The sequence below is a fragment of the Rattus rattus genome, chromosome 2 (assembly GCF_011064425.1).
Source record: "Rattus rattus isolate New Zealand chromosome 2, Rrattus_CSIRO_v1, whole genome shotgun sequence".
NCBI classification, from domain to species: Eukaryota; Metazoa; Chordata; class Mammalia; order Rodentia; family Muridae; genus Rattus; species Rattus rattus.
Genome location: NC_046155.1, coordinates 209996017 through 210022514, shown reverse-complemented (window position 1 = coordinate 210022514; position 26498 = coordinate 209996017). Strand labels below are relative to the sequence as shown.

The 26498-nt window shown below is 41.4% G+C and overlaps 3 protein-coding genes and 1 pseudogene across 3 annotated transcripts; 1 reads left to right on the top strand and 3 right to left on the bottom strand.

The window, feature by feature from the left end:
* Positions 1-117: 117 nt before the first annotated feature.
* On the bottom strand, positions 118-1161 carry LOC116894666 (trace amine-associated receptor 4). The gene has a single exon (XM_032896369.1). The coding sequence runs from the start codon at positions 1159-1161 to the stop codon at positions 118-120; it is 1044 nt and encodes a 347-aa protein (XP_032752260.1).
* A 9418-nt stretch (positions 1162-10579) lies between these two features.
* On the bottom strand, positions 10580-11608 carry LOC116894665 (trace amine-associated receptor 3). The gene has a single exon (XM_032896368.1). It carries the CDS (start codon positions 11606-11608, stop codon positions 10580-10582), a length of 1029 nt encoding a protein of 342 aa, XP_032752259.1.
* A 9128-nt stretch (positions 11609-20736) lies between these two features.
* Positions 20737-24697, bottom strand: LOC116894663 (trace amine-associated receptor 2). The gene is made up of 2 exons (XM_032896366.1): positions 24674-24697; positions 20737-21732 (listed from the first exon to the last, which is right to left on the bottom strand). Exons 1-2 carry the CDS (start codon positions 24695-24697, stop codon positions 20737-20739), a joined length of 1020 nt encoding a protein of 339 aa, XP_032752257.1.
* LOC116894664 lies at positions 21913-22370 on the top strand (annotated as a pseudogene).
* Positions 24698-26498: the final 1801 nt, after the last annotated feature.

Here is a 26498-nt window from a genome sequence, read left to right as displayed (position 1 = left end):
TCTGGTGGCCATTGTGTCTGCTGTTTCCGGTCTAACCAGCCCACCCCTCTTTCTTGGAGACAAAGGACATCTGAGATCCTTTCTTTAAAAAGAATCTAGGCTAATGCGGGGCATTGCCTAAGGATGTGCAGAATGCAAGCTGGAGGTAGAGGAGTCTGAGCGGAAGATCGTCCCTGTGACTATCATCCTCAGGGCCTTTCGAAACCAAGGATAGAACATGCCGTATATGATGGGGTTGAAAGTGGAGTTAAAATAACCGAGCCAGAGGAAGACATTATACAAATCTTCAGGGGTTGTAAAACCAATGAAAGGATCTGTGATTGTCAAGACGAAGAAGGGCAGCCAACACAGCACAAATACTCCCATGACTATGCTCAAAGTCTTGGTGGCCTTGCTTTCCTTTCCGGATGTGGCCTTCATTTTGCTTTCTGAGAGGGCCCGTTTTGTCCTAGGACCTGGACCAATTTTCCGGGCCTGTTTCCGGGCAACTGTGAAAATGTGTATATAAATCCCCACCATGATTGCCCCAGGCAGAAAGAAAGCTATAAAGGAAGCCAGCACTCCCCAGAGCTTGTTAAATATCAACACACACAAACCTGTACAGTCAATGGCTGCAACAAAATCCTCAGCACCAATCAAATTTAATTCTGAGAACACCAGGCCGAAGGCAAACAGGATGGGGACAGACCAACTGATGAGGAGAAAGACCCCCACGACGCCGACGGTGATTTGGGTGACATAATGCAGTGGGTCACAGACAGCATAGTGGCGGTCCACTGAGATGAAGCAGAGGTGGAAAATGGAGGTGGTACAGAGCATGATGTCACAGCAGCTGTGGACTTTGCAGAAGAGGTCTCCGAAGTACCAGCATGACTCGATAGACCGGACCATACTGAAGGGCATGACCACGCAGCTCAACAGGAAGTCTGTGGTAGCCATGGAGAGAATAAGGAAGTTGGTCGGGGAGTGGAGCTGCTTGAAGTGGGCAATGGAGATGATCACAACCATGTTTCCCAGCATGGTCATCACTATCGCTCCGATCATGACGAGGTACATGGCGGAGATCACAAGCACAGGCCTCGCCTTCCTCGGGCAAGAATTGTTTGCAGCGGCGAAGCAAAACTGTGTTTCTGGGGAGTACCAGAGGTCAGGTGAATTCATCGTCTTTGTCTTATGGGTACTATGAGTCCTTTTCAAAAGAGCTGTGCTCCTTTCTGAGAAAGAAAGAAAAGAACAATACAGTCATTGTCCATCGAATCTTAGGTTTGAGTCTGAACCAAGGTGGAGGCTCCAACTGACCAGGAACTTGTTTTCCCCAAACTTCATGTGCGTACGAATCACCTGTGGAACTTTTTAAAGCCTGGATTAGGATTCTGACATTTGCATGTCGTCCATGGGAGAGGATAAGAATGTTAGTCTGAGATCATATCTTGAATAGGGAGGCAACTGGAAAAACCTGGATTGGTATTGTTACCCAGTATCCATAGATGACACTGTTACCCAGCATACACAGATTGATACTGTTACCCAGCATCCAAGATAGAAGCATGTACCATCATATTAATTTGTAGCTCTGGCTCCATAAACTGATTGAGCATTTCTCATGTCCAGTTCTATTAACCAATTTCCTGGATTAAAATGCACTCAGGAATGATTGGGAGCAACGGAATCGCTAATTAGATTAAACGATGATTAGAATCTGAAGCCATACTGGTTCTTTTACAAAACAGTCTTTTCCGTGAGCTGCCACAAATGCTGCTGCCTCTGCCACCCCCACTTAGAAGCCTTTCTTCTTGCGATGGGAAAAAGTCTGCAGAATTTAGAGTAGAATCGTGGTCAAGATTATAATATTGCACATATATAATGTCCAAAATGAAGGAAAATGGTTCAAAGGACGACCTCCATAAGTCTCGTGGGCTTATTCCATTTAGCATCTGCATTTAGGATGCAGAGTTGTGGTTCAGGACGCACAGGGACAGAGATTCCAAGTTTTATATTGCTACCAAATATGATATACAGCTGTGTATTATTTAACCTGTCATTCGAAACATTAATAAGCCGAGAACAATGGGGCTGACTCACCCTGGCTTTGACGTGGGTTTGTTTTTCCAGTGCTGAGTCTGGACACGTCTTTCTCACAGCCCAGGGCAAGCATCTGTGAGATTGAGTGGCAGACTGGAGGAACGGACTTTGGCCTGAGGACAGTCTAAAACTCACTGAACCCCTTGGGAAAGTGAATATACGGTACATCCTGAGGCAGATTTACATGAAGACAATATTGAGAGCGCAGAAACTTGGAAAACCGCATTTCTGTCACGAGCTCTAATACCTCAATAATTGTTTCCAGTATCTGTGGATTATTTGAAGTCTTAACACGATAGTATATTTTTCTGGCTTTGGATATAGAAATCTAATGCTTAAGGTTAATATTTTTCATTTTTGATTATGTCAGCTAGCATGGCAATTAAAGTGAAGGTGAGAACCTAAGCTATACAGAAGACAAATTCGAGAAAGACAAACATTTACAAGGCATTAGAGATATTCAGGGTGGTTAGGTATCATTTTGGCCCCTTGGCTATGAGACTAAAGATACTGAAATACCCAATGACCTCATTTAATAAATTAAATGTCTAACTAACTTTAAAGATAAGCAACAATCACCATAAAATTACTCAGGCATTTTCTGCTACTGATTATTTGCAAAATCTCATTCCCCAAACAAAACCATGCAGTCTGAGATATGCTGCTATATGGCTAATCAAGTTTTAAGTTTCAGTTTTGTCAAGCTAATGATTCGGAAAATTGCGCTTACCCTGAGTTTGTAAAGTATATTTTGGGAGAGAAAATGGGGACCCAAGTCAAGGCTGTAAGAACACGGTGCAAGGAGCTACAACCCCCCTTGCTTTTCTTAAAATGTGGAAGGAAACACTTCTGGCAATTACCAGTAGCTGCTCTCATTCTTGCCACATAGTTAGATGTATAGGAAAATCGTTAAAGGTTAGATTAAGACAGAAGATGGAGTAAAATACAGCTACATACACTTGGGAGATAAACAGTAAAACATTAGCTGAAGAAAGGGGATATATAAAACACATTATATTAAGATGATCACCCAGAAGAATAGCTAAGGTCATGACAAAGGTGCTTAAATCCCTTTCCTGAGCTCCTGGCCAACAGCTACACACACAACCCTGACTGCATCTTTGAACTTCTTTGTTCTAAGGAAACGGTCAGGGAAAAGAACAGAGATGAATTTTTGCGTGCAGTTTTGAAGCTTGGCATGCTAAAAATCCCCCCTTTTGGAGGGAGACTTTCCTTCAAATTCTAAAAAAAAAAAAATCTCTTCAGTGATTCTTCTAGAACAGTAAAATGTGAAATTCTTCATGGTGTCTTTCTTTTATAATAGCAAGTCGTCTTGCCTTTTTTTCCCCTTAACCCCTAACATTTCCCCCATACTCAAGCAGCAGAGGGTTAAGCTAAGCACTGTATTTCCACCATCACTCAATAAGCATGGGGAACTCTTGCTTATTTCTTTTAGGAGACGGGAAGAAAGATTTGCTAATCATTCTGGGGAAAGAGAATTGGGACTACTTGGTTCAAAGTGAGCTCCCTGCAGGAAAAGTTTACCAACCAATGGAACAGACACAAGGACTGTGGAATACAGATTCTGAAAATCCAAGCTGTACACGGTGTGCATGACTGTAATTCCACCACCCTGGAGGCAGAGGCAGGAGGACTACAAACTGGAAGCCAGCCCAGGTGACATAGCAAGACCCTGGGTCTATTGTTCCAAACCAGAAATAAACAGGAAAGAAGTCAAGGTGCTAACATTTCCCACATATTAAATACCTAAAGTATATCAATGTATATTCTCTCAAATAGGGAGATGGTATTTGACAACCCAATGATATTAATATGTGGGGAAAAACTAGAAGACATCATATCAGCTTTACCATACATACATTTTATTTTAACGATTAGGTCATAAACACCCCACTTTGAAGACTGTCTGCAAAAAAAATACTCATTCCTTCTTACCTCAGAACATCTCACCCATCCTTAGGTAGGGCAACAGGTGGGATAGAATATCGGCTGGGGTCTTCCTTTCCTGCCTCTCTAATATACGGTGATCTTTTTGAAGTAGTCCAGGTTTGCTTATGCAGACCAGTATTCTAAGTGTGGCTCACCTCAATAGAGCAAAAACAAAAACAACTCCACTCAAAGCCAATCTGAATTTATTTTCCCTCTCATGATGCAGTCTCCTTTATTTTACCAGGATTTGGTTTCCTGGTAGGTAATTTAGAGCAACCGTTATTGAACCAAGAGTAACTAGTATGTCAGTCTCTTACCAGGCAAGTGGACACTTGAGTCCCCTGTCCTCTTGTGTCGCCCCTGTCCTCCACTGCAGCTTGTTCCTCCCTCTGGGATAAGCACATAGGACACAGGTCCGCGCTCATGAGGGAAGGTCCTGGCAGGCTGCCCTGTCCTTCGTATCTAAGCACAAAATGTGCCTCTTGAGGCTGCATTTCCTGCATCCTGCAATTTGCAGGAGCCCCTTTCACCACCTCCACTGTGCCACCAGTTAAGATCATGGAAAGCCACCAGAGACTGGGCTCCAGAGAGCAGACTACCTTTGTGGTCCTATGGCTGTGACCTCAGAGACATTGCACGAGGTCAAAGGTGGGAAAGTGTGAAGTAGGGGAAAAAAGGAGCAGAGGAAGACAGGATGGGAGAGAGAAGAAGAAAATGTAACTCATCAACTATGAACCTTATCTCTTACCAGATGCTAGATTATTGGTCCTTTTAAAGAATTGTTTTCAATAGTTTATTATTTTATTTTTATTTTAAATGAGTTATGTTGAGTAACTTTGTTATTTAATTTTATTTTATTCTTAACTTTGTGTCTAGGGGGGAGCAGGGGGAAGACAGGTACACACACATGAATGCAGGTGCCCTCAGAGGACACAGACATGGAGGCCCCCTGGAGCTGGAGTTATAGGTAATAGTGAACATGCTGATGTGAGTAGTGGGAAATGAACTCGGGTCCACTGTTTGAACAATAGACTGCTAATCCCTGGGCCATGCCGTCTCTCCAGCCTCTGGCTTTTTGAAACAGGATGTGGCTGTGCAGTCGTGGCTGGCCTGGAAGTTACTAGGTAGAGCAGACCGGCATTTAGCTTAGCAAGAACAGAAAAGAGATCAGAGTTAATTCTTCACTAAGGAATTTACTCTGTAAACGTGCTGTAGCTGGGTGTTTTAAATACACCTATGATTCTAACCTTCAGGAAAGAGGGACAAGAGGATTGCAACATGTTTCAGCCCGAACAATATAACAAAGCATATCTTTTGAAAGAAAAAATAAAACCAAAAAATCCAAAACAAAATACAGAAGAAGAAGAAAGAAGAAGGAGGAGGAGGAGGAGGGGGAGGAGGAGAAGGAGGAGGAAGAAGAGGAAGAAGAAGAAGAAGAAGAAGAAGAAGAAGAAGAAGAAGAAGAAGAAGAAGAAGAAGAAGAAGAAGAAGAAGAAGAAGAAGAAGAAGAAGAAGAAGAAGAAGAAGAAGAAAAGAAATGGGACAAGCCCATCATATTGCAATAGCATTATGGTCACGGGAGATGGTACCCCCCATTAGAGTTTGATACAGATCATTCCTGTCATTCACTAAAGCCAAAAAAAATTAAAACTCAGCCTACACATTTCTACAAAAACAAAATCAAATTGCTCACATCTAAAACAACTTGTTGAAAAACTAACTTGATTGCCTCCTCTGAAGAATCCATTCATTCATGAAACACTTTCATAAATAAAGATAGAATAGCTGGAGATGTTGAGATTTGATTTCATGCTCACTTGGAACAACAAGACTCACTCTTCTAAACTTTCCAGATTGAGAACATATAAATGTATACTGTGTATTTGGTCGTTTTAATGTTGCATGTTGGTGAGAGAGGTGTGTGAGTGTGTATGTGGGTGTGTGTAAGTGTAGGCTGGTGCTGCTGCTTCCTGTGTGCAGGTCAGAGGACAAGCTGAGGTGTCCACCTTCACCTTCCCACTCATTTAAGACAGGTCTTTGGGTTGGCTGACCCATGAGCTCTTGGCGATCCTCCTGTCTCTGTCTCCCATTTCCCACAAGACTGCTGAGCTACCCCACATGGCTTTTACTTGGGTTCTGGGATCCAAACACAGATGCCCCAGGTTTCTGTTGCAAGTACTTTTTACACAGATCCATTTCCCGGCCTCACTTTTATTAATATTGACACTTTAAGTAATGTGCAGTTGTGAAAACATAAAGTTAATATTTTAATAGATGGTAAGCATATGAAGTGTTTTAAAGTCTATCAGAGGATATAAAAGGCAAAACCAGAGTAAAACAAACATTACCAGTGCCATCGGTCCATCTCCCTCCTGAGGCTGCAAAACCATGACACAGGTGTGATTACAGAATCTAGAACCATGATGCAGACCCCACAGTTTCTCCCAGTTTGGGAGCTTGGAAGTCACCCTCTGTGAAGGCCAGTTCTTATTATCCAATAGCTGTTATATTGTTTATTTTGTATAAATTATGTTACCAAAACTGCTAGTTACTGGTTACATTCTAACAATGGTTTAAGTCCTCAGAGTCTCCCTCTCTCTCTCCCTCTCTCCCTCTCTCTCCCTCTCTCCCTCTCTTACTCTCTCGCTCTCTCCCTCTCTCCCTCTCTCCCTCTCTCTCTTCCTCTCTCCCTACCCTATCCTTCCCTCCTTCCCTCCCTCCCTCATCCCCCTTATCTCATTTATTAATGGCTTAAATGTTTCCATGTTAATGAAACAAATGTTCTGCTGGGGAGCTTTTCAGGGCAAAACCACTTTTGGGGTCCCAGTATTTCTAAAAGTAGAAATAAACCACCAACCAAAGAGCACTGTGAGCTGGACTGAGACCCCAAGTACACATGCAGCAGATATGCACCTTCATGTAGGTCCCCCAACAATGGTAGCAAGGGCTAGCCCTAAAGCTGCTGCCTGTCTATGGAATTCATTTCCCTAGCTGGGCTGCCTTGTCGGACCTCAGTGGGAGACGTGCCTAGCCCTGCAGAGACTTGATGTGATGTACCTGGTGTAGGTGTTGGGGGTGTCCCCAGGTCCAGCGGTCAAGATGTAAAATGAATAAAAAGTTCATGAATGAATGAAAAAAGATTTAAAAAGAAACTTAGTTTGCAAAAGGAAAGGCGATTAGAGGTCAAACGATCCAGATACCAAACACTACAAAATCCATACACTCTGCTTGCAAACACAATGCCAAGAGTAGAAGGATGCTCTGCCTGATGTCCTCAACAGGTACACAGTGAAAGCCCAGGGACACTGGCCACTGAGGCAGCTCACTGGAGAAGCCTGACAATCTGAGCTCAACTCCAGGAAGGAGAGACAACTACTACGTCCTTATGTCTTATGTCCATATAAATATTCTAAAAGTAAAAAATAAACACCTCTGTCCTAAAGGGAATATTCAATGTATGCCTGTTTTGATTTTTTTAAAAATACCTTTTTTCATTTGCAGGTCTGTAATCAATAAACTGTTCTCAGCTGTTGATCTTCCCTCCAAAAGTGAATGGCAAAGTATAAATAAAAATTAATGTGGGAGAAAGAATAAATAAAGAGATGTGGAATAAAATTAAAACAAAAAGTTCAGGTAAAGTATAATTTCAAAAACAACCCAAAAATTCAGACCCCATAACACCAGGCGTCTAGAAACCAAATACCAAAATATTTACTAAGAATTTTCTCATAATTTACAAACATATAAGTTACATACAAATTTTCAATGGATCAAATCAATCTCATTACATAGAAAGACCAGCAATGCAGGATCATCAGAAAATCAGAGTAAAATAATTTTCAAAGCAAACTTCCAAAGCACTGGCAGACAGATTCCTTAAAGATACATGCAAGCAGGCAAAAGATCAGAAATGATAAACAGTAAAAGAGAATATAACACTTTAAAAACTAGAATATTATGCATTCTTAAAACACAGATTTGTTTATTGATATGTAATAAATCTCCAAGACATAACACACTGTGGAACAATGAAGATGAAGAACAATATAAATAATATTTAGTATTGTGTATGTGTGGGAGCAATATTTACATTCATGATGGCTTACAGCATCATGTTTATTATGTGTCTGTAAGATGTGTGTACCCCTGAGGAGGGTGTTTGAAGAATCAGCACACAAGGATGACAGGCAGATGTCCTTTTCCATGTACAGACTCCACTCATCTTTGAATTTTTGATGTTTATGTACTAGATTACAAAGGAAAAAATCATCAGACATTTTGGGGAAAGTTCCCATTTTAACATTTTTATTAATTTAAACCAGGCTCAGTTTAATTTAAAATTTTATAGCTATGAGCTCTACCTAAAGAATCCTTATACTCAAGTTTGTGAAGACCTCAGATTAGTGCAGAGATGGCTAAGCACAAGAAAAAGCACATATCTTGAGGCCCTGAAACCTGTACAATATTGTAATTATTAAGAATCTTAAAACAGTTCATTTGGAAGTCATCAGTTCAAAAGCCATTAAGCTGAAGAACGGGTTTATAATATACTACTCTGCCTATTAAATTATCAAAAACAATAAACATTTTAATCTCAAAAATACAAGCACAATGTTAAGGCACCAACTAGGCTATGATTATGTTTAAAAATGGTTTTCAAAAATCACAAATGTACAAATCAAAGTTCTATTTATAAGCTAAAGCTAAAATAAATAAATATTTAAAATAAGACTCCATTTCCTAATATTGTTTTATAAATGAAGTCTTCACTTTAAACACCAACCTTCCCTTGAAGAATCTTTATTTGCACAACAGGAAAATTGAAGAATTCAATCTGTAGACTGATCTTCAAAATGAAGAAAGTTATGGCAAGTAGAAAAGGAGGGTGAGGGTTCACCAATGGGGCAGACTTTCAGGGAAGCAAGTGATCGTTTCAGGGGATGAGAACATAGGGAAAGGCCACGTCTTCTTACACAGAACTGGCCACCTGTAAGAAGAATTTCGAAACTTTTCCTTGGAACAACAGGGAACAGATTTCACCATCACCGTGCAGTCTGAGACGCGTTTAACAAAGGGATTATTTACAAAGCCAAAAGTGGAAATTGGTTTAGGGGACACAGCAAGAGACAGCTGGCTACCCAAGACCAGTGGCAGTTCGGCACTCCTGCTAGACCAGACGGGCAGTGAGAGGGCACAGCTACAGAATTTCCACAGGTGGCTGTGTGGACAGCAGAAGGCCTTTTCTGAAAATCACTGGGGCAGATTTGCAGAAAGATACCTGTGTGGAAAGCAGGACTCGTTTCATCCTTCCTCTACCTGCTGATTCTTTACCGCTACTTCCCGCTGGTAAAATACTGTGGACACCGTCGACAACGAGGGCCCTTTAACACAGCAGTTCTTAACCTGTGGGTCACTACCCCTTTGGGGACCCTTTTACAGGAGTCACATATCAGATATCCTGTGTTTAAGATATCTACATTACAATTCGCAACAGTAGCAAAAGAAGTTCTGAAGTTGCAACAAAATTAATTTGTTTATATTAATTTATGTATTAATTAATTACGTATTATTTATTAATTAATTTGTGTATGTATTAAAGGGTTGCAGCACAAGAAAGGTTGAGAACCACTGCTTTAACACAGTCTGTCTAGAGTGGGAGAGAAGGTCAGAGAGGACAAAAGCGCCTGGCATAGGCAGTAAGGCATTCAAGAGAATCAGGTCAAATAAAGCTATGACAAACCGTAAGAATCTTCTCTTGAGTTCCTAACACACAATTAGAGAGGATCCAAAACCGTTAGCACTTTAAATTCTTTATTCTGAAGTCAGCCTTTGACTCACGGATATGCATTTATTCCACATTCCACTTCCTATTTCTTTCTCACAGCTTCTTGTTGTTGTTGTTGTTGTTGTTGTTGTTGTTGTTGCTGTTGTTGTTGTTGCTGTTGTTGTCGTCCACCAGTCTGCATGCTGCATGCAGAGTTAATTAATCAATGGACATATTGATCAACTGGTTAAAGCTTTTGGAAGGAATTCTTGGCAGCTTACAGAACTGCAGTTGCTGAAATGTCATAGAAAGACCATATTTGCAGTGACCTGGTGTTTTGTTACTTTTTTATTGACATGATGAGACACATAACCAAGGCAACCTATAGGAAAAATGGTTTACTGGGGGCGTATAGCTTCAGAGGGCGAGCCCATGATCACCATAACTGGTGCATGGCAGTAGGCAGGTAGGCGTGGCACTGAACCAAGTAGCCAAGAGCTTACATCTTGATGCACAAGTTCTAGGCAGAGAGAAAGCCCAAACTGGGAATGGCTGGGCTACCGAAACCTCAAAACCCGCCCGAGCCACACCCCTTCTCCTCCAATAAGGCCACACCTCTTAGCCCTTCCAGAACACTTCTACCAGCTGGGGACCACATAGTCAAAGAAATGCCAACGGGGGCCATTCTTATTCGAAGCACCACACCTGGGTTTGTAAGGGTCAAAATAATGTCACCTTCTGTATTCGATTCTTATTTATATTCCGGATTTTTGGTTTGGTTCCTTAATGTGCTTCAGGAAAAAGATTGGCAGTGTCTGAATTGGAGCGAAATATTTTTCCTGACACTATATGCTCAAGTGCTTTGCGAAACCATGGGTAAAAAAAGCCATGGATGAGGGGGTTGCAAGTAGAGTTGAAGTACCCGAGCCATACCAGAAGATCGAGAACTATGATTGGCGTAGAGTAGTCTAAATATGGATCAATCAAGACAGCCAGAAAACAAGGTAGCCAGCACGCCAGAAACACCCCCATGACGATACCGAGAGTCTTGGCTGCTTTCCTATCCTTTTTCTTAGACAGGTTTCTCCCTGCTCCTTTTGTGTTCTCAGGCATATTGCTGAGGGCTCGAGCATGTCGTCTGGAAACAATAAAAATTTTACCATAAATACCAACCATGATGGAGCCAGGAGTAAAAAAGCAGGTCGTGAACAGTATGGTCCCCCAAAATTTGTTGAACGTAAGCGCACAGAAATTGAAGCAAGCAATGAGAATCTCGTAGCTCTGCATACCAGAAACATTGGCCTCTGACAGAACTAAACCAAAAGAAAAGAGAGCTGGGGCCGCCCAGCAAAAAAACAGCAGTCTCTTGATCATGGACACAGTCATGGTGGTGTTGTAGTGCAAAGGGTCACACACTGCGTAAAACCGGTCAATAGCGATGGAGCACAGGTGGAAAATGGAGGTCAGGCTTAGCATCATGTCGAAGCTAGCGTGGAATTTGCAAAAGCTGTCTCCGAAATACCAGCAGCTCTCCACTGATCTCACCATGCTGTAAGGCATGATGACAAATCCCAACAGGAAGTCCGTGGTTGCCATGGAGAGGATCAGGAAGTTGGTGGGAGAGTGTAGCTGTTTGAAATGCGATATGGAAATGATTATCACCAAGTTTCCGAAGATGGTGATAACCATGGCTCCAGTCATAAGCAGGTACATTATCAAGCGCACACGGAAAGAGCGATTGGTGGGAGGGCAGGATTTATTTCCGAATTTTGGACAGCTGGATAAGTCTTCAGGAATGTATATTAGATCCATGGTTCAAGTTCCCTTCCAGGAAGAAGTCGGAGTTTCTTTTTTTCTTCAAAGGATCCCTGTGAACTTCACCTGCCTGGAGTACATTAGTGTTCAAAGTCTTAAGTTCACACTAAACACCATTAATTTAAAAATTCAAACTTAAGTACAGGTGAAAGAGCTCAGTGGTTAAAAACACCCGCTGATCTTCCAAAGGTCCTGAGTTCAAGTCCAAGCAACCACAAGATGGCTCACAGCCGTCTCTAAAGCGATCTGATGGCATGCAGACAGAGTATCCATACATTAAGAAAAGAATAGAATTTTAAAAATTCAAAATTACACCTACTGTACTTAAATTCTGCATTTGAAAAAATGGAAGACTTGAATAGTTCATTCTTTCCTGTGTTGATGTCTTTCTACTCCTCTTTCCTTCCCTCCTTTCCTCACCACGTGTTCCTCTGCTATTTGCTTTATTTTTGTGATGAACTGGAAGATTTTCAGTAGTCTTTCTTTTCTTGCCCCCCACTTTTTTTGGTGGACATTTATCATAAGCAGCCTCATCCCAAGAGCTTATTGAACTTAAGCTTACAAATCTTTCACCGTCAAAATACTGAATGTGTAAAATCTTAAGTCAGACTACAAAGCCCTTCCCTATGTGTTTGTTCGATAATTTGAATCCTTCATATGCAAAATCTCTATAGACATTTTAGGCACCAGAAATAGCATACTGTTAAAGGAAAATGTTCATAAGCAATCATTTTAAATAGTTTATCATTGGGATATTTTATCTCCCTAGTTTTGGTTTTGAGCTGATTACGCTGGCAATGCCTCGACACACACATCTGCAAAAAGTCGGACATGTAGTGCTCTCTGCTGTTGTGCAGTCAAAACCTATTGACATTTTGCTGGACACCTTCATTTCAGTGGGAGGCATAGGGACTCCACACTGAACATTAGCTTCATAGTCTAACTTTCTTAGCCTTAAAAATCAAAGTAATATAAGGTATGCTGGAACTAAAAACTACATCCAAAATTCTACCACAGAATGCAAATATATGTACATGTTTCTGAGTAATACAGACACCCCATTCTCTTACCCTAACTATGTCCAATTTTAGGGTCTAGAACTAACTATGGTTCTCTGTCTCATTTCACAGGTCAGAAGATAATGTCATTTCTATACAGTTCTTTAAAGAATCATCTTAGAGCATAAAGTGGTGGCTCACCCAGCACTTAGGAGACCGAGGCTGGAAGATTGCCAGAGTCTCAGACCTGCCTGGGCCACACGGTGAGCTCCAACAAGTGAGACAAGCACACACGCAGATAAATACGCATCTTTAAGCATGAATTCTCAAATTTAAATTCTGTTTTTCAAGACTCAAAACCATTCTTTGTGTGGTATTAAAACCACACGAGTAATTTCATAAAATAGAATTTATCGTAAAGTACACATGACATGGGATGCTCTTGGAAAAATAAAATGCATTTACTAGGATTCGTGGCTACATATTTTCTGTTATCTTCTCTAATTGTCAACATTTAAGACTGAAGCAGGAAAGACTACTTTGGAGACCGTTGCTGGCCACAGGGCGACCATATCCAAGTGTCACACTGAAAACTAAGGTGGGAAAAATGCAAACCTTTTGCCTATAAATTTACTCTGTAAGTACATGTGGCCGTTTACACTCATAGCATCAAAAATTACAAGCAGCTACAACTGCCAGTTCTTACATGGTTCCTGTACCTTGACGGGGGCAGGGATGTATTTTTTGAACGCCACCTTCTGAAAAGCAGGTGAGAGCAGGCTAAGTGTTGTTAGATGGTTGATGCTTACACAGGACAGCGGGAACAACTTGAGCAGGACAGAAAGGAGAGCGAGACTAATCGTGAGCCTTTCTTATAATTTACATTAAATGTTGCTGTATTTGAAAATTAGTAGAACAGAAAGTATCTACCAAAACTAAGCACAGGACAATGTGTTAGAGACGGAGCAGGGAACGCAGAATCTATTGAAATGCATCCTTCATTAAGGACTATGTTTGCCTTTGAAGTAGATGAGGGGCAGAGTCTGGGAAACACACCTTGACTGGCAGGTCAATACATGGCCCTGCTGGTATATCAAATGTATATTCAATATCCATCTCCATGGAAACTCTGATGTAGGCTCCCCTCCCTTCAGTCCCTATGCTGCATCTTTAACAGTGGTCTCCATGCTGTCCTAAAAATGTCTACTTCATGCCTGAGCTGCTCCCGTTCTGTCCAACAACCAGGCCATTCCACTCTGATGTTTCAGACTCAGCACAAACAATATTATCTTCCAGAAGCCTATTCATTTATATATTCCTTTATTTATTTTCAAGGCAGAGTTTCTCTGTGAAGCCCTGACTCTCCTAAAACTATCAGTATAGACCAGGCTGGTCTCATACTCAGAGGTCCTCCGACCTTTGCCTCCCAAGTGATGGAATTAAAGGCTTGGGTTGGAAGCTTGTTTTAAAAATGCTCACAGCTGAAATAAATCTTACAAAATAATTGATATAATCAAAGAAATTAGAGACTCTTTCAAATATTCTTTTCCATCTAGTACTGTGCTCTGTCCTAATGTAAATTTCTTGAGAAGTGAGATAGTATTCCATCTATTTCCTAAACTTGATGACATAATGCAAAGTCATCTTTAGGGCAGGAATCATTTGTTAAATAGTAAGAAGTTAGCCCCAGCATATCATTGAAACAATTAGTAAAGCATTCTGTCTCCTGGCATTCTTTAATCTCTCTTGGAAATTTTTAAGATAACGGAAACAAAAAATGCTATTTAGAAAGTAGCAAACCCTTTCCTCCTGCCTCTTCCTCCGCCAGATACTAGAAAAACTCAGATAACAGTAAAATTCTAGATATATAAAAGTTTCAAAGTGACTTACCCCAAATTGTTCTTCTTTTATAGCATTCTATCTCGCTTTCTGAGACAGGGTCTCACTCTGTGACCAAGTCTGTCCCGGATGCCACAGCAACTCTTCTTCTTCAGTCTTGCAAATGCTGGGATTACAGACACAGTACATCACACCCGGTGTGCCAAACATGTGATTGTTTTATCTCATGGTCCAGCTTTTCCATATATCTAAAATACCTCAGATCTTGAAGTGGCCACAGCAACTATACACTGGGACAGCATTAAACTCCTGCTCGCCTGGCCCCTGTTCCAGTGAAGCTCCTTCATGCCTTTCTGTCTGCAATATATTGCTTTTGCCTGGTCAGCACAAGAATTTATGGCCTTGGCCCATCCTATTAGAGTTAATTTATAGGCCAGCTCTGTTCTCATTTCCTGGAAGTGGGCTTGAAATGAAAACTCAGATGTTTTCATGGAATGAGCAGGAACTCATATCGCAGAGACCATAAGTTTCTGGTTGGGGACATTCTGTACCCTTGGAATGAGGAAGCAGTTTGACAAGGGAGCAGCAAGAGAAAATCTTAAGTAAATGCTGCTTGCAAGGGAAAATATTAAAATAACATATGGCATCGAGAAGTTACTTAAACAATTAGTTACTTTGGTGGATACAATGTCAAAATGCACTTTAGGGTTACAACTATTGAAGCACGTCTCACAAAATCTTTATACTTAGTAAAAACATTTTTATATGCCACATAGAAATTTATAAACCCTGCCAAACACATCTTGATGGAAATATTAAAAAGCCTTTCAGGAGAATACCATAATAATTATTTTCCAATTAGGGAAACAAAACTCTGCCTTTTCTGTTATGACCCAGGAGTAACACATCCTGACCTCCAAACATTTGTATCGGTGAGAAACAGACAAATGTTTCCCATTCTTTCTACAACACAGTACCTTTTGTTTCTTAGAAGGTCACTTCATCTGGAGAGTTCCTTCCAGTGCTTTGGTGAGTGTGGTGCAGGAAGTTCTGGAGAGTTCAATGCAGAGACTCAACAGACTGCATATATGGGTTCATCTCTGCTCTCAAGAGGGCCGCACTGAATACGGATCCAGGATCCTGACAGAAGTCCTAACTGCAGATCCCCGATGGAACCACCATTTAACTTCCTTCCCTTGAGGATATTAAAATATTCTGTGTATTTCCGTGTCCCAGGAAATTTCAATATCCTTTTTCCAAATGAAGGACATAATTTCAGTTCTGAGTTCTTGGTAACTTGGCATTTGTTCCAGAAAAAGAAGACACCAAAGCTATTACATGCTAACATAGACAAGGGGAGCTAAACTAAATGTCAGCTAATGTCCACGGCAATAATAATTGTCTTAATTGTGAAGGGTTTTCCTCTGAATGAGAAGACATTGATGCCTCTTTTACAATGTTCAGCTAAATTAATTGTCAGGGTTAGGGATGAGGAGGTAGTAGGAGGAGAATATTTCAGATCATTTTATCTTATAAAATAATAAGGAAACGGGGCTCATGAGACCCCACTCATCCCTGAAGACATATAGACAAGATGTGTAGACAACTGTTGGCTGCTAGGGGAGGTGAGGACCACCGCATTCCTCAGTGCTGTAGAAACTAGTAAATTCTTCAAGTGCCATCCATTGGCAAGCAACACAGATAAACCCAGTGGGCAACACATGGACACAATTTACACACACAGAGACACACACAGAGAGAGAGAGAGAGAGAGAGAGAGAGAGAGAGAGAGCAATTTAAAAATCTAAGAGAGATTTGAGTGGTAGAGTGCTTGCCTAGGGCAATTTAAAATCTAAGAGACAAGAAAACAGAGAAAACCTTGCTGAGAAGAGGGTGTACTGGTAGTAGGAAGAAATGACCAAAAAATGTCTGTATATGAACCTGTCAAAGAATAATAAAACCTGAAGTGAAAAATGACTGCGTCATCTCAGGTTCTAATATACTAGGTTAGTTTTCTTTTGTGTACATGTTTGTGTGTGTGTGTGTTTGTGTGTGTGTAGTGTATGCATATGTGTTTGTTTGTTTGTTTTGTGTGTGTGTGTGTGTGTGTGCATGCATTTGTGTTTGGTTTGTTTGTTTGTTTGTTTTGTGTGTGTGTGTGTGTGTGTGTGTGTGTGTGTGTATGCATGTGTGTTTGGTTTGTTTGTTTTGGTGTGTGTGTGTGTGTGTGTGTGTGTTTGGTTTATTTGTTTGTGTTGTGTGGTGTGTGTGTGTGTGTGTGTGTGTGTGTGTATGCATGTGTGTTTGGTTTATTTGTTTTGGTGTGTGTGTGTGTGTGTGTGTGTGTGTGTGTGCTGTTAGTCTTCTTGACCACGCTCATGAAGCTACCTTATTCCACTTCCTCCCTTCAGGCTGTGAGTAATCAGCCCATCAGGAGGACCATGCACATGCAGTCTACAGGAAAACTCACAGGGCCACTTTTGAGCTGCGTTTGACTACTGCTTCATCTGACTACTTAATGATCATTGTCTCATTTTAATGCCTGGGATGGGCTAAAGTCAGAACAAACTTATTAACTCTCATTTATAATGTTAATTTTTCACTGCTATGGCAGAAAGTAAAGAAATTAAATAAAAACAACTCATCAGCAAAGGATGTGCAGATCCGTCCCACCCCGCATGCACACCGACAGATCTGAAATTAAAATTTTGTAAGGCCATACTTTCAGTTCAGTCAGGGGTGCTGATATCATCGGCTGTCTTCCCTTCACACTGGCTTTCCCGTGAGAATGTGGCTTACAGTGTAAGGACTAAGGTCACTGCTGCCCACTTAAGGAACGGTGCTTATGTTTTCAGGGGCATGGACATTGCGTCCATAGCTTAGAATCAGGTGTACAGGTATTTGGGGCTGTTGTTCGTAGGGCACAGAAAGTGTCAAATTTTAAATAGCATTTTTCCTCCTTAGGAGCTGGAACATTTGCCAACACACTGATGACTACAGCCCGCCATCAGCGTTAATGAGTCTCAACATGCAAGAGAAAAGAAAAAAAAAGAAAAAAAAGTCATAAACGCCAAATGTAAAGTCACAAACCCTTGATCTCCTCTTTCAGTATTGAGATTTTTTTTGCTTTCCTTTTTACTATTCTAATGTTCGATAAGTGTAGATATTCATCCAAAATTGATGGGTTCATAGCGCAACATATTTAATATTGCATTTATTGATCATCAACACACCCGATACAATACAGCTGCTCATAAGCCTGAGGAGAATAGAAGTCACCAAAGAGAGTTCTTCTGCAAATAGGGAAGAGTCTGTTGCAATCAGATGATGATATACCAAAAAGGACTTTCATAGAATGTTTCTGTTCTCTTTTCTTGTGTGTTAGTTATTTGTGTGTGTGCATACATGTGTGTACACATTCCATGGCATTTGTATGGAGATGAAAGGAAAGTTTATGCAAACACCGGCTCTCTCCTTCTACCACATGGGTCCTAGGCATTGAACTCAAACTTTTTAGCAAGCATTTTTATCTACTGAGTCATGTCAGCGATCTTCCAATTCTTTATGTTCTTAAAAAAATGCATTTAATCTCACCACAGTAAAATCTAGTAAAAAGTTTAACCCTCATCTGATGAATTGCTGCCTTCTGCCAAAATGATAGTCCTTGGTTTTTAATTATCAACCAATTTAACTTATCCATATTTCAAAAACAGGACAGGTGCACTTAGACATTAAACAAACATTAAAGGAAAATGTCCCACAAAATGTGTGGTGGTCCCAGGACGGAGGATTTCTCAAGTTCAGCTGCACTCTGATCCCTCTAAATAGTAAAAGAAATCAGGCAGGGCTAAAGATGGCTCGGAGCTCAAGAGCAGGAGTTGCTCTTCTGGAGGAAGGGGATTTGGATCCCAGCACCCACACAGCATCACACAACCATCTGGTGCTCCAGTTCCACCGGGTCCAACACCCTCTTCTGGCCACCACCGGCACCGAGTGCACATGACAACCTTGCAAACAAAACACCTGTGCACATGGAATGAAATAAATAAAACCAACTTTTCTTTTTTTTTTTTTTTATTTATTATTTTTTTTTTTTTACTTTTTTTTTTATTATTGAGTATTTCTTATATACATTTCTAGTATTATTCCCTTTCCCGGTTTCCGGGCAAACATCCTCCTCCCCCCTCCCCTTCCTTATGGGTGTTCCCCTCCCGACCCTCCCCCATTGCCGCCCTCCCATAACAGTCTAGTTCATTTCAGTATTAGCAGGATCCAGGGCTTCCCCTTCCACTGGTGCTCTTACTAGGATATTCATTGCTACCTATGAGGTCAGAGTCCAGGGTCAGTCCATGTATAGTCTTTAGGTAGTGGCTTAGTCCCTGAAGCTCTGGTGGCTTGGCATTGTTGTACATATAGGGTCTCGAGCCCCTTCAAGCTCTTCCAGTTCTTTCTCTGATTCCTTCAACGGGGGTCCTATTCTCAGTTCAGAGGTTTGTGACATTCGTCCGTGTTGTGTATTCTGGCTGTGTGGAGCGATGTGTTCTTTGTTTCATCCATCTTGTCTAATTGGGTGGCTGTATATATATGGGGCACATGTGGGGCAGGCTCTGAATGGATGTTCCTTCAGTCTCTGTTTTAATCTTTGCCTCTCTCTTCCCTGCCAAGGGTATTCTTGTTCACTTTTAAAGAAGGAGTGAAGCATTCACACACATCCGTCTTGAGTTTCATTTGTTCTAGGCATCTAGGGTAATTCAAGCATTTGGGCTAATAGCCACTTATCAATGAGTACATACCATGTGTGTCCTTCTGTGATTGGGTTAGCTCACTCAGGATGATATTTTCCAGTTCCAACCATTTGCCTACAAATTTCATAAACTTCGTTTTTGATAGCTGAGTTATTCCATTGTGTAGATATACCACATTTTCTGTATCCATTCCTCTGTTGAAGGGCATCTGGGTTCTTTCCAGCTTCTGGCTATATAAATAAGGCTGGCGAAACATAGTGGAGCACGTGTCTTTTTATATGTTGGGGCATCTTTTGGGTATATGCCCAAGAGGGATAGCTGGATCCTCAGGCAGTTTAATGTCCAATTTTCTGAGGAACCTCCAGACTGATTTCCAGAATGGTTGTACCAGTCTGCAATCCCACCAACAATGGAGGAGTGTTCCTCTTTCTCCGCATCCTCGCCAGCATTTGCTGTCACCTGAGTTTTTGATCTTAGCCATTCTCACTTGTGGGTGAAATCTCAGGTTGTTTTGATTTGCATTTCTGATGACTAAAGATGTTAACATTTCTTTTAGGTGTTTCTCAGTGTTTTAATTCTTTGTTTAGCTCTGAACCCCATTTTTTAATAGGGTTATTTGTCTCCCTGCGGTCTAACTTTTTGAGTTCTTTGTATATTTTGGATATAAGGCCTCTATCTGTTGCAGGATTGGTAAAGATCTTTTCAACTTTTCAAAAGGTGTTTGCTCATCTTTTTTATTCCTGAGTTTCTCCACATCTTCTATTTCCTTTCTAATTTTTCTGTACGACCAATGGGTCAAGCAGATTTGGGTACAAAGAACGATTAGTTTTCTATTACAAGTAGAGACCAAGAGCCTTTTATGCTAGACCTCCCTCACCTTCCCCGCCTCTGTGTGTGTGTGTGTGTGTGTGTGTGTTCTCTCTATGCCTATCTCCTGTCTCTGTCCGTGTTCCTTTCTCTCTCATACACACACACACACACACACACACACACACACACACACACACACTCTTGGACAACTTGATTTTTTTTCGCTTTTTCTTTTCTGCAATTTGTCCATTTCCTGAAGTGCATTATGGCCGACCAGGGTGTGTACACAGTGTGCTGCGATCAAATCAAAGTGAAAATCATCTCCGTCACCTCAACCATCTTCAATATTGTTTTTCTTTTCAGTTCATTCTGAAATTTATTATGTGTTTTTAACCAATTCACCCTGCTGTGCTAAAAAGAATTATATATATATATTGTTTTTATTATACATTTACATTACAAGTACATACACCTTATTTTCCTACATATATTTATATATTTCATTTGTTATGTCTTTGTCATTTAGTTTTTGTTCTACATTATATATTTTCATATACATATTTTATATATATATATATATATATAGTCACACATTTCCTTTGTTATTCATCCACTTCTCTCCATACTCTGGCCACAGCAATCCTTCCTTGCTGGCCCCCCTCAATCTCCTAAGCCCCTTGAAGCAATTTCATTATTTGAGTGCCACTCTTGGGTGCACTAGTACGGATCAGGTCTATTCTGTTTCTTTTTGCGTAAACAAATTAGTATTGTGGAAATGTGAGCTGAAAATTTTACCCAGCAAAATGTACCTGAGTGCTCTGCGAAACCAGGGGTAGAAGAAACCATAAATTAAGGGATTACATGTGGAATTAAAATAGCCGAACCAAGTTAAGGCATCAAACAGAATTGCAGGCGTAGAGAAATTCAGAAACGGATCTAACAGGATCGTGAAGAAACATGGAAACCAACACAGTAAGAAAACACCCATCACTATCCCCAAGGTTTTGGCTGCCTTTTTGTCCTTCCTCATTTGATTATTTTGATTTTCTGGCAAACTGTCAATTACGCGAGCATGTTTTTTGGATACTGCGAAAATTTTGCCATAAATCCCCACCATCATGGAGCTCGGAGTAAAAAAGCCCGCCACAAATAAGGTGGTCCCCCAGAGCTTGTTAAACATGACTGGGCAGGAACTGGAACATGCAACCAAAATGTCATAGCCTTCAATCCCATCAGCATAAGCCTCTGAAAATACCACCCCAAAGGCAAACGCCCCAGGGACTGACCAGCAGATGAGCAGCAGCCGCTTGACGACCGGAATAGTCATTTTGGTACAATAATGCAAAGGGTGACAGATGGCGTAAAATCTATCGATGGCCACCGAGCAAAGGTGGAAAATGGACGTTATGCTAAGCATCAGGTCAAAGCTATAATGGATCTTGCAAAACGTAAGCCCGAAATACCAGCAGTTTTCCACTGACCGGACCATACTGTACGGCATGATGGTGAATCCCAGCAGGAAGTCGGTGACGGCCATGGAGAGAATGAGGAGGTTGGTCGGTGTGTGAAGCTGCTTGAAGTAGGAAATGGAAATGATCATGGCCAGGTTGCCAAAGATCGTGATGAAGATGGCTCCTGCCATCAGTGAGTACATTGCCGCTCGGACCCCCAGCGACCTTTCATTCTCTGGGCAAGATCCATTCCCATATTCTGAACAATCGAAGGTTTCCTACATAAACGAAAGGACACGTGGGACTTAACAGAGAACAGACAAACACTCTACATTTTATCTCTTCTCTCATTGACAGATTCAACAAAAAAGCACAGAAGGCTCGGGAGGATGATTAATATTGAAATATATAAATCTGCGGTCCCAGGAGCTGCGGGAGCCGCGGCTTACCATGCAGACATGGCCAAGTCCAAGAACCACGCCACACACAACGAGTCCCACAAATGGCACAGAAACGGCATCAAGAAACCCCGGACACAAAGACATGAATCTCTTAAGGGGGTTGACCCCAAGTTCCTGAGGAACATGCGCTTTACCAAGAAGCACAAAAGAAAGGCCTGAAGAAGATGCAGGCCAACAACGCAAAGGCAGTGAGTGTACCCATCCAGGCCCTTGTGAAGCCTCAAGCCATCAAGCTCAAGATGCCAAAGGGCCCCAGCCGCAAACGCAGCCGTCTGGCTTTCATTGCTCACCCCAAGCTTGGGAAGATTTGAAGCTACATGGTCAAGGGTCGTAGGCTCTGCCAACCAAAGCCCAAGGTTCAAACCCAGGCAGAGGCCAAAGCCTCGGCTAAGGCCCAAGCTTCAGTTCCAGCCCAGGTTCCCAAAGGCGCCCAGGCCCCTGTGAAGGCCCCATAGAACAGGCTCCTGCCAGTGTGAAGACAGACGGACTGCTGTGACTCACCCACCTACACACTATTTGCAGATGACCAGTCCTATGCTGTTTTTATAAATAAACTTGAGACAAGGAAAAATATATATAAATATGATTGTGTCTTTCTCATTAACTTTATGATTGATAGGATTCTAATAGAGTAGATTAAAATTGTTTATAGTTTTAATGCCTGCTTGAGTTTTACCACCCACACTTAATCCACTCACTTTGTTGTTACAGGAGTTGTACATCAGAAGTAGAAAGGAGGAAGCCGAAAGAGAAAGAGGAATGGATACAAATAAATGTCTTACTGGCCTAACCTCTGACTGGGCTTCCTTGTATGTGCGGAAAGAACAGATTACTGTTAGAAAATGCATACACTTTGTCCCCAGATGACTCTGGAATCTATCATCAGACACGATTTGCTTGGTGTGGTGTGTATGTTGCCTTATAAATCTACTGTGTGAAAATGGTTTCGTTCATGTGATTTCTGATGTTCTCTATGCTTTGATTTCTTCTTCTAAAATTTTTAAGTAGAAGTACCGAAGTATCTTTAATTATCTGGCAGAACCGTCCTCTCTAGCAAGTCCCCAAGTACAGCCAGCATCACAGAGCAGGAACATCAAGGGCCAGTGGACAACCTTCAGGAGTTGGTTCTCTCCTTCCACTATGTGGGTCCTGGGGAGGGAACTCAAAGCATCTGGCTTTTTAGTGATTACTTTTTATTGAAACAACCAAACCAGCTGTAGGAAAGGGAGCAACTGATAGCAAGGAATGGATCCGAGGCAGACTGAGTCCCCTTTCCTTCCTACTCTGGGACTCCAGTTTCATCCGCAGAGAAGTGGAGTCTGTGACACTATGTGCTTTCAGAGAGGTTTGAAGTGGAGGGAGGAACCATTGCTATGCGAGACCTGGGTACTTAGAAGCTCAGGCAGGTAGATCACCAAATTCCATTTAAGGTCTCTGCCAGCTAATGCCTTAGACGGTATTGACAGAAAACCAATCTATTCCCAATAGGTGGTAGTGGTGGTCAGTTGGTTTGGCTTTAGTGTTTGGTTTTTGAGATAAGACCTCATAGGACCCAGGTTGGCCTTGAACTCTTGGTCCTTCTCTCTCCATCTCTGGAGTGTTGGGATTATAAGTGTGCACCACAATGACCAGCCTAGAAGAGCGATTTTTGTTCACTTGTTTGAAACTTTGTTACCTGCATGTAATATGTTTTGATCAAGTCCATTCCCCAATCCTTCACCTCCAACTTCTGCCTTACCCTCACCACCACTCTGTCCTCCCAGCCTATGTGCCCTCTGTTTTTAACCCTCTGAGCCCACATGGTACTGCCAGTCTGTACATAGGTTTGGGGCCATCAACTAGAGCCCAGGAGGTCTCTCAGGGGCCACATCCCTGAAGAAAATCTACTTCCTCCCACAGTCATCTCTTGCCAACAGTTCCTCAGTGCTGGGACTTTATGACCTCCCTCCAGCCATGTTGACGTTTTGTCTGACTTCATCTTGTGCATGCAAGCAGGTTGAATTCACATGTGGAGTGTCCCTATCATGTCTGGAAAGCACTGTTTCACTACAGTGGTTCACTACCTCTGACTCTCAACATCTTCCTCCCTTCTCCCCTTCCATAATCATCCCTGAGCCTTGGGAGAGTTTCATTAAAATCCTCTTCCCGTGCATCTCTAAGGTGTATTAAAAAAATACCACAGGAAGGGATGAGATATAGATAGGTTTTATATATAAGATAATAATAGACAGGCAGACAGACAGACTGACAGATCCCCCACCCAGACAATTCTTTTATTTTCTAAGTGAAGTGATTTCAAAATAAGCCAATCAAGTTCCCTTTGGATTTGCTATGCTTTTCCCTTGCCCTTCTTTTGGGAAGTGGGGATTCAGCCCAGTGCCTTGGTCACAGTGAGCGAGCACACATTCTCTCTCTGAGAGCCCTCTGCCTCACCTAGGAACACCTGTATCAAACAAATCAGTTGATCCTTAGAAAAACCCCTACTCTTTTCCGGTGTTCAGGAGACAAGACATGTCGTCAAAAGGCAGTAAATAGTTTTGTTTCCATGCTTCAACTGAACTGCCTTCCACTGCAAATTTACAGTGAGCCCTGACTGAATCACTAACCATCTAGAATCTTACTTATTCTCCCTACACAACAGATTGAAAACAGAAGAAAACAAACAGAAACAATGTTACTGCTTTACAGCAGAGACATTTTACTTAACATTCAAAGAAGAGAAAACACAGAACTTCCCTTTGCAATCCCTTCCATGTACCTGTTGGGCTTCAAAAGATGTCATTGTAGCTGCTTTGTGGAAGAAACACTGTCTCTTCTCTGCTGACTGCTGATGTTGCACTAAGACATGAACTATGCTAACTATGCTGCTTTATAATTTAACAATTAGTCTCAAAGGCACTGGATATGCATTGGGGAGAAAGGAAGGGCCCTTGTCATTCTGAAGTTTAAGAGCTTAAGTGACCCGGACCTACCCCTTTATCCTCTTAGGAATCTCTGCTTGCCTAAATTTTCACCACCCACAGCACTGTGAATACTGTAAGACACCTAATTCGTAAAGGCTGTAATAGTTAAATGGATCTCCTTCAGTTATCGATGACTCTAAATTCCCATTAGAAAAAGATAGAATGGGAGATTCAAGGAGAGAAATATATTACATAGATGTCCGCCACCACTTTAGGATGACCAGAACGAAGAAGCACAGTCCATATTTTGTGTCACATTTTATACTCACAGGGTTTTTTCATCCACTTTTGCCTGTGTTTGCCTAGGGTGCAGCTCAGTGCTCCTAACACCACTGGAGGAGTAGCACACAATTAGCACTGCTTTAAGTAACTCCCACCACTTCACTCATATCCTCTCATGTCATGTGTTCCAAACTGTTCTCATCTAGTCACAGATGCCTGTAGTTTTCTTCGTGTTCTTTTGATATGAGAAAGTTTATTTTCCACTGTTAGGATATCCTGGTCATTATATGACACCAGGTTCCTGCTGGCGTTTTAGCTAAGCCTGTTGTCAGTGACCCTAGCTACAGTGATAGCTACTTTGAACGTATGAAACTTGGATAGTCATTTAGGGAACCTGAGCTGTGAAGGGCTTTAAGGAGCTCACTGATTTTGTCTCCCTCTGAGTTCTTTGTGACATTTTAGCAAAGAGCTCTGCATTTTCATTTGTTTGGGTCCCTACAAAATATGTAAATGATTTGACTTGATCGTTCCTGATAGCTTTTCATAAGGGAGAAAGACAGCAACAGAAATCACCCATTGAGTAGTTCAGAGCACCGCAGTTATATTGCAACATAAACAGAAAATTTGTTTTTTAAAGAAACATTCTAAGTACAGATATCAACCCAGATGATTATAAAGAAGCTAGGAATTAATTTTTAGTATTTAGCAGATAGCATTTTTACTCAAGAGTTTCCAATATCTTTCTTGGCTCTGTAAAGAATTATGCAAGTGTTCTTGGAGTCCAGAATACAGGTCAGTGATACAGACCCTGCTTAGTTTGAAGAAGGCACTATACTCAATCTCCAGCACTAAAAATCATGATTATTATTTCCATTGATCATCATCGTCGTTGTTGCTGTCATCACCATCACCATCACCATCATCATCATCATCATCATTATCATCTCCATTACTTACACAGGAACGTAGTAGCAGCTGTTAGTCCCTTGGTGCTTTTATTCAAGTATCTCTTATAACCCGGATACAGTACCCCAATGCTTAACTACAAGGTCCATATTATCTGTCTCCCTTTCTTTCACCACATCTCTCCTCACATCACAAAATGTTCCTGTAATTTAATGTCTAAAATATAGTAAACTTTAAAAAGCAAAGTCACACCAATTTTTATAATTGTTCTGTTTTGTTATAAGTTATCATTAAAATTTTGTTTTGCCTAATTTGTGTTAAAGTTTATCACAGGGGTACAAATGCAGAGAAAAGTCCAAGTGTACATATGAGTTGGTACTATCTACGACTTCCAGCACTTACTGTACCTTCTAAACAAAAACCATGTATGTGTCATTTTAGCTCCACTGATAGAAAGGACACTAGACCTTTCTTGGGTAGATAGATCCTGAC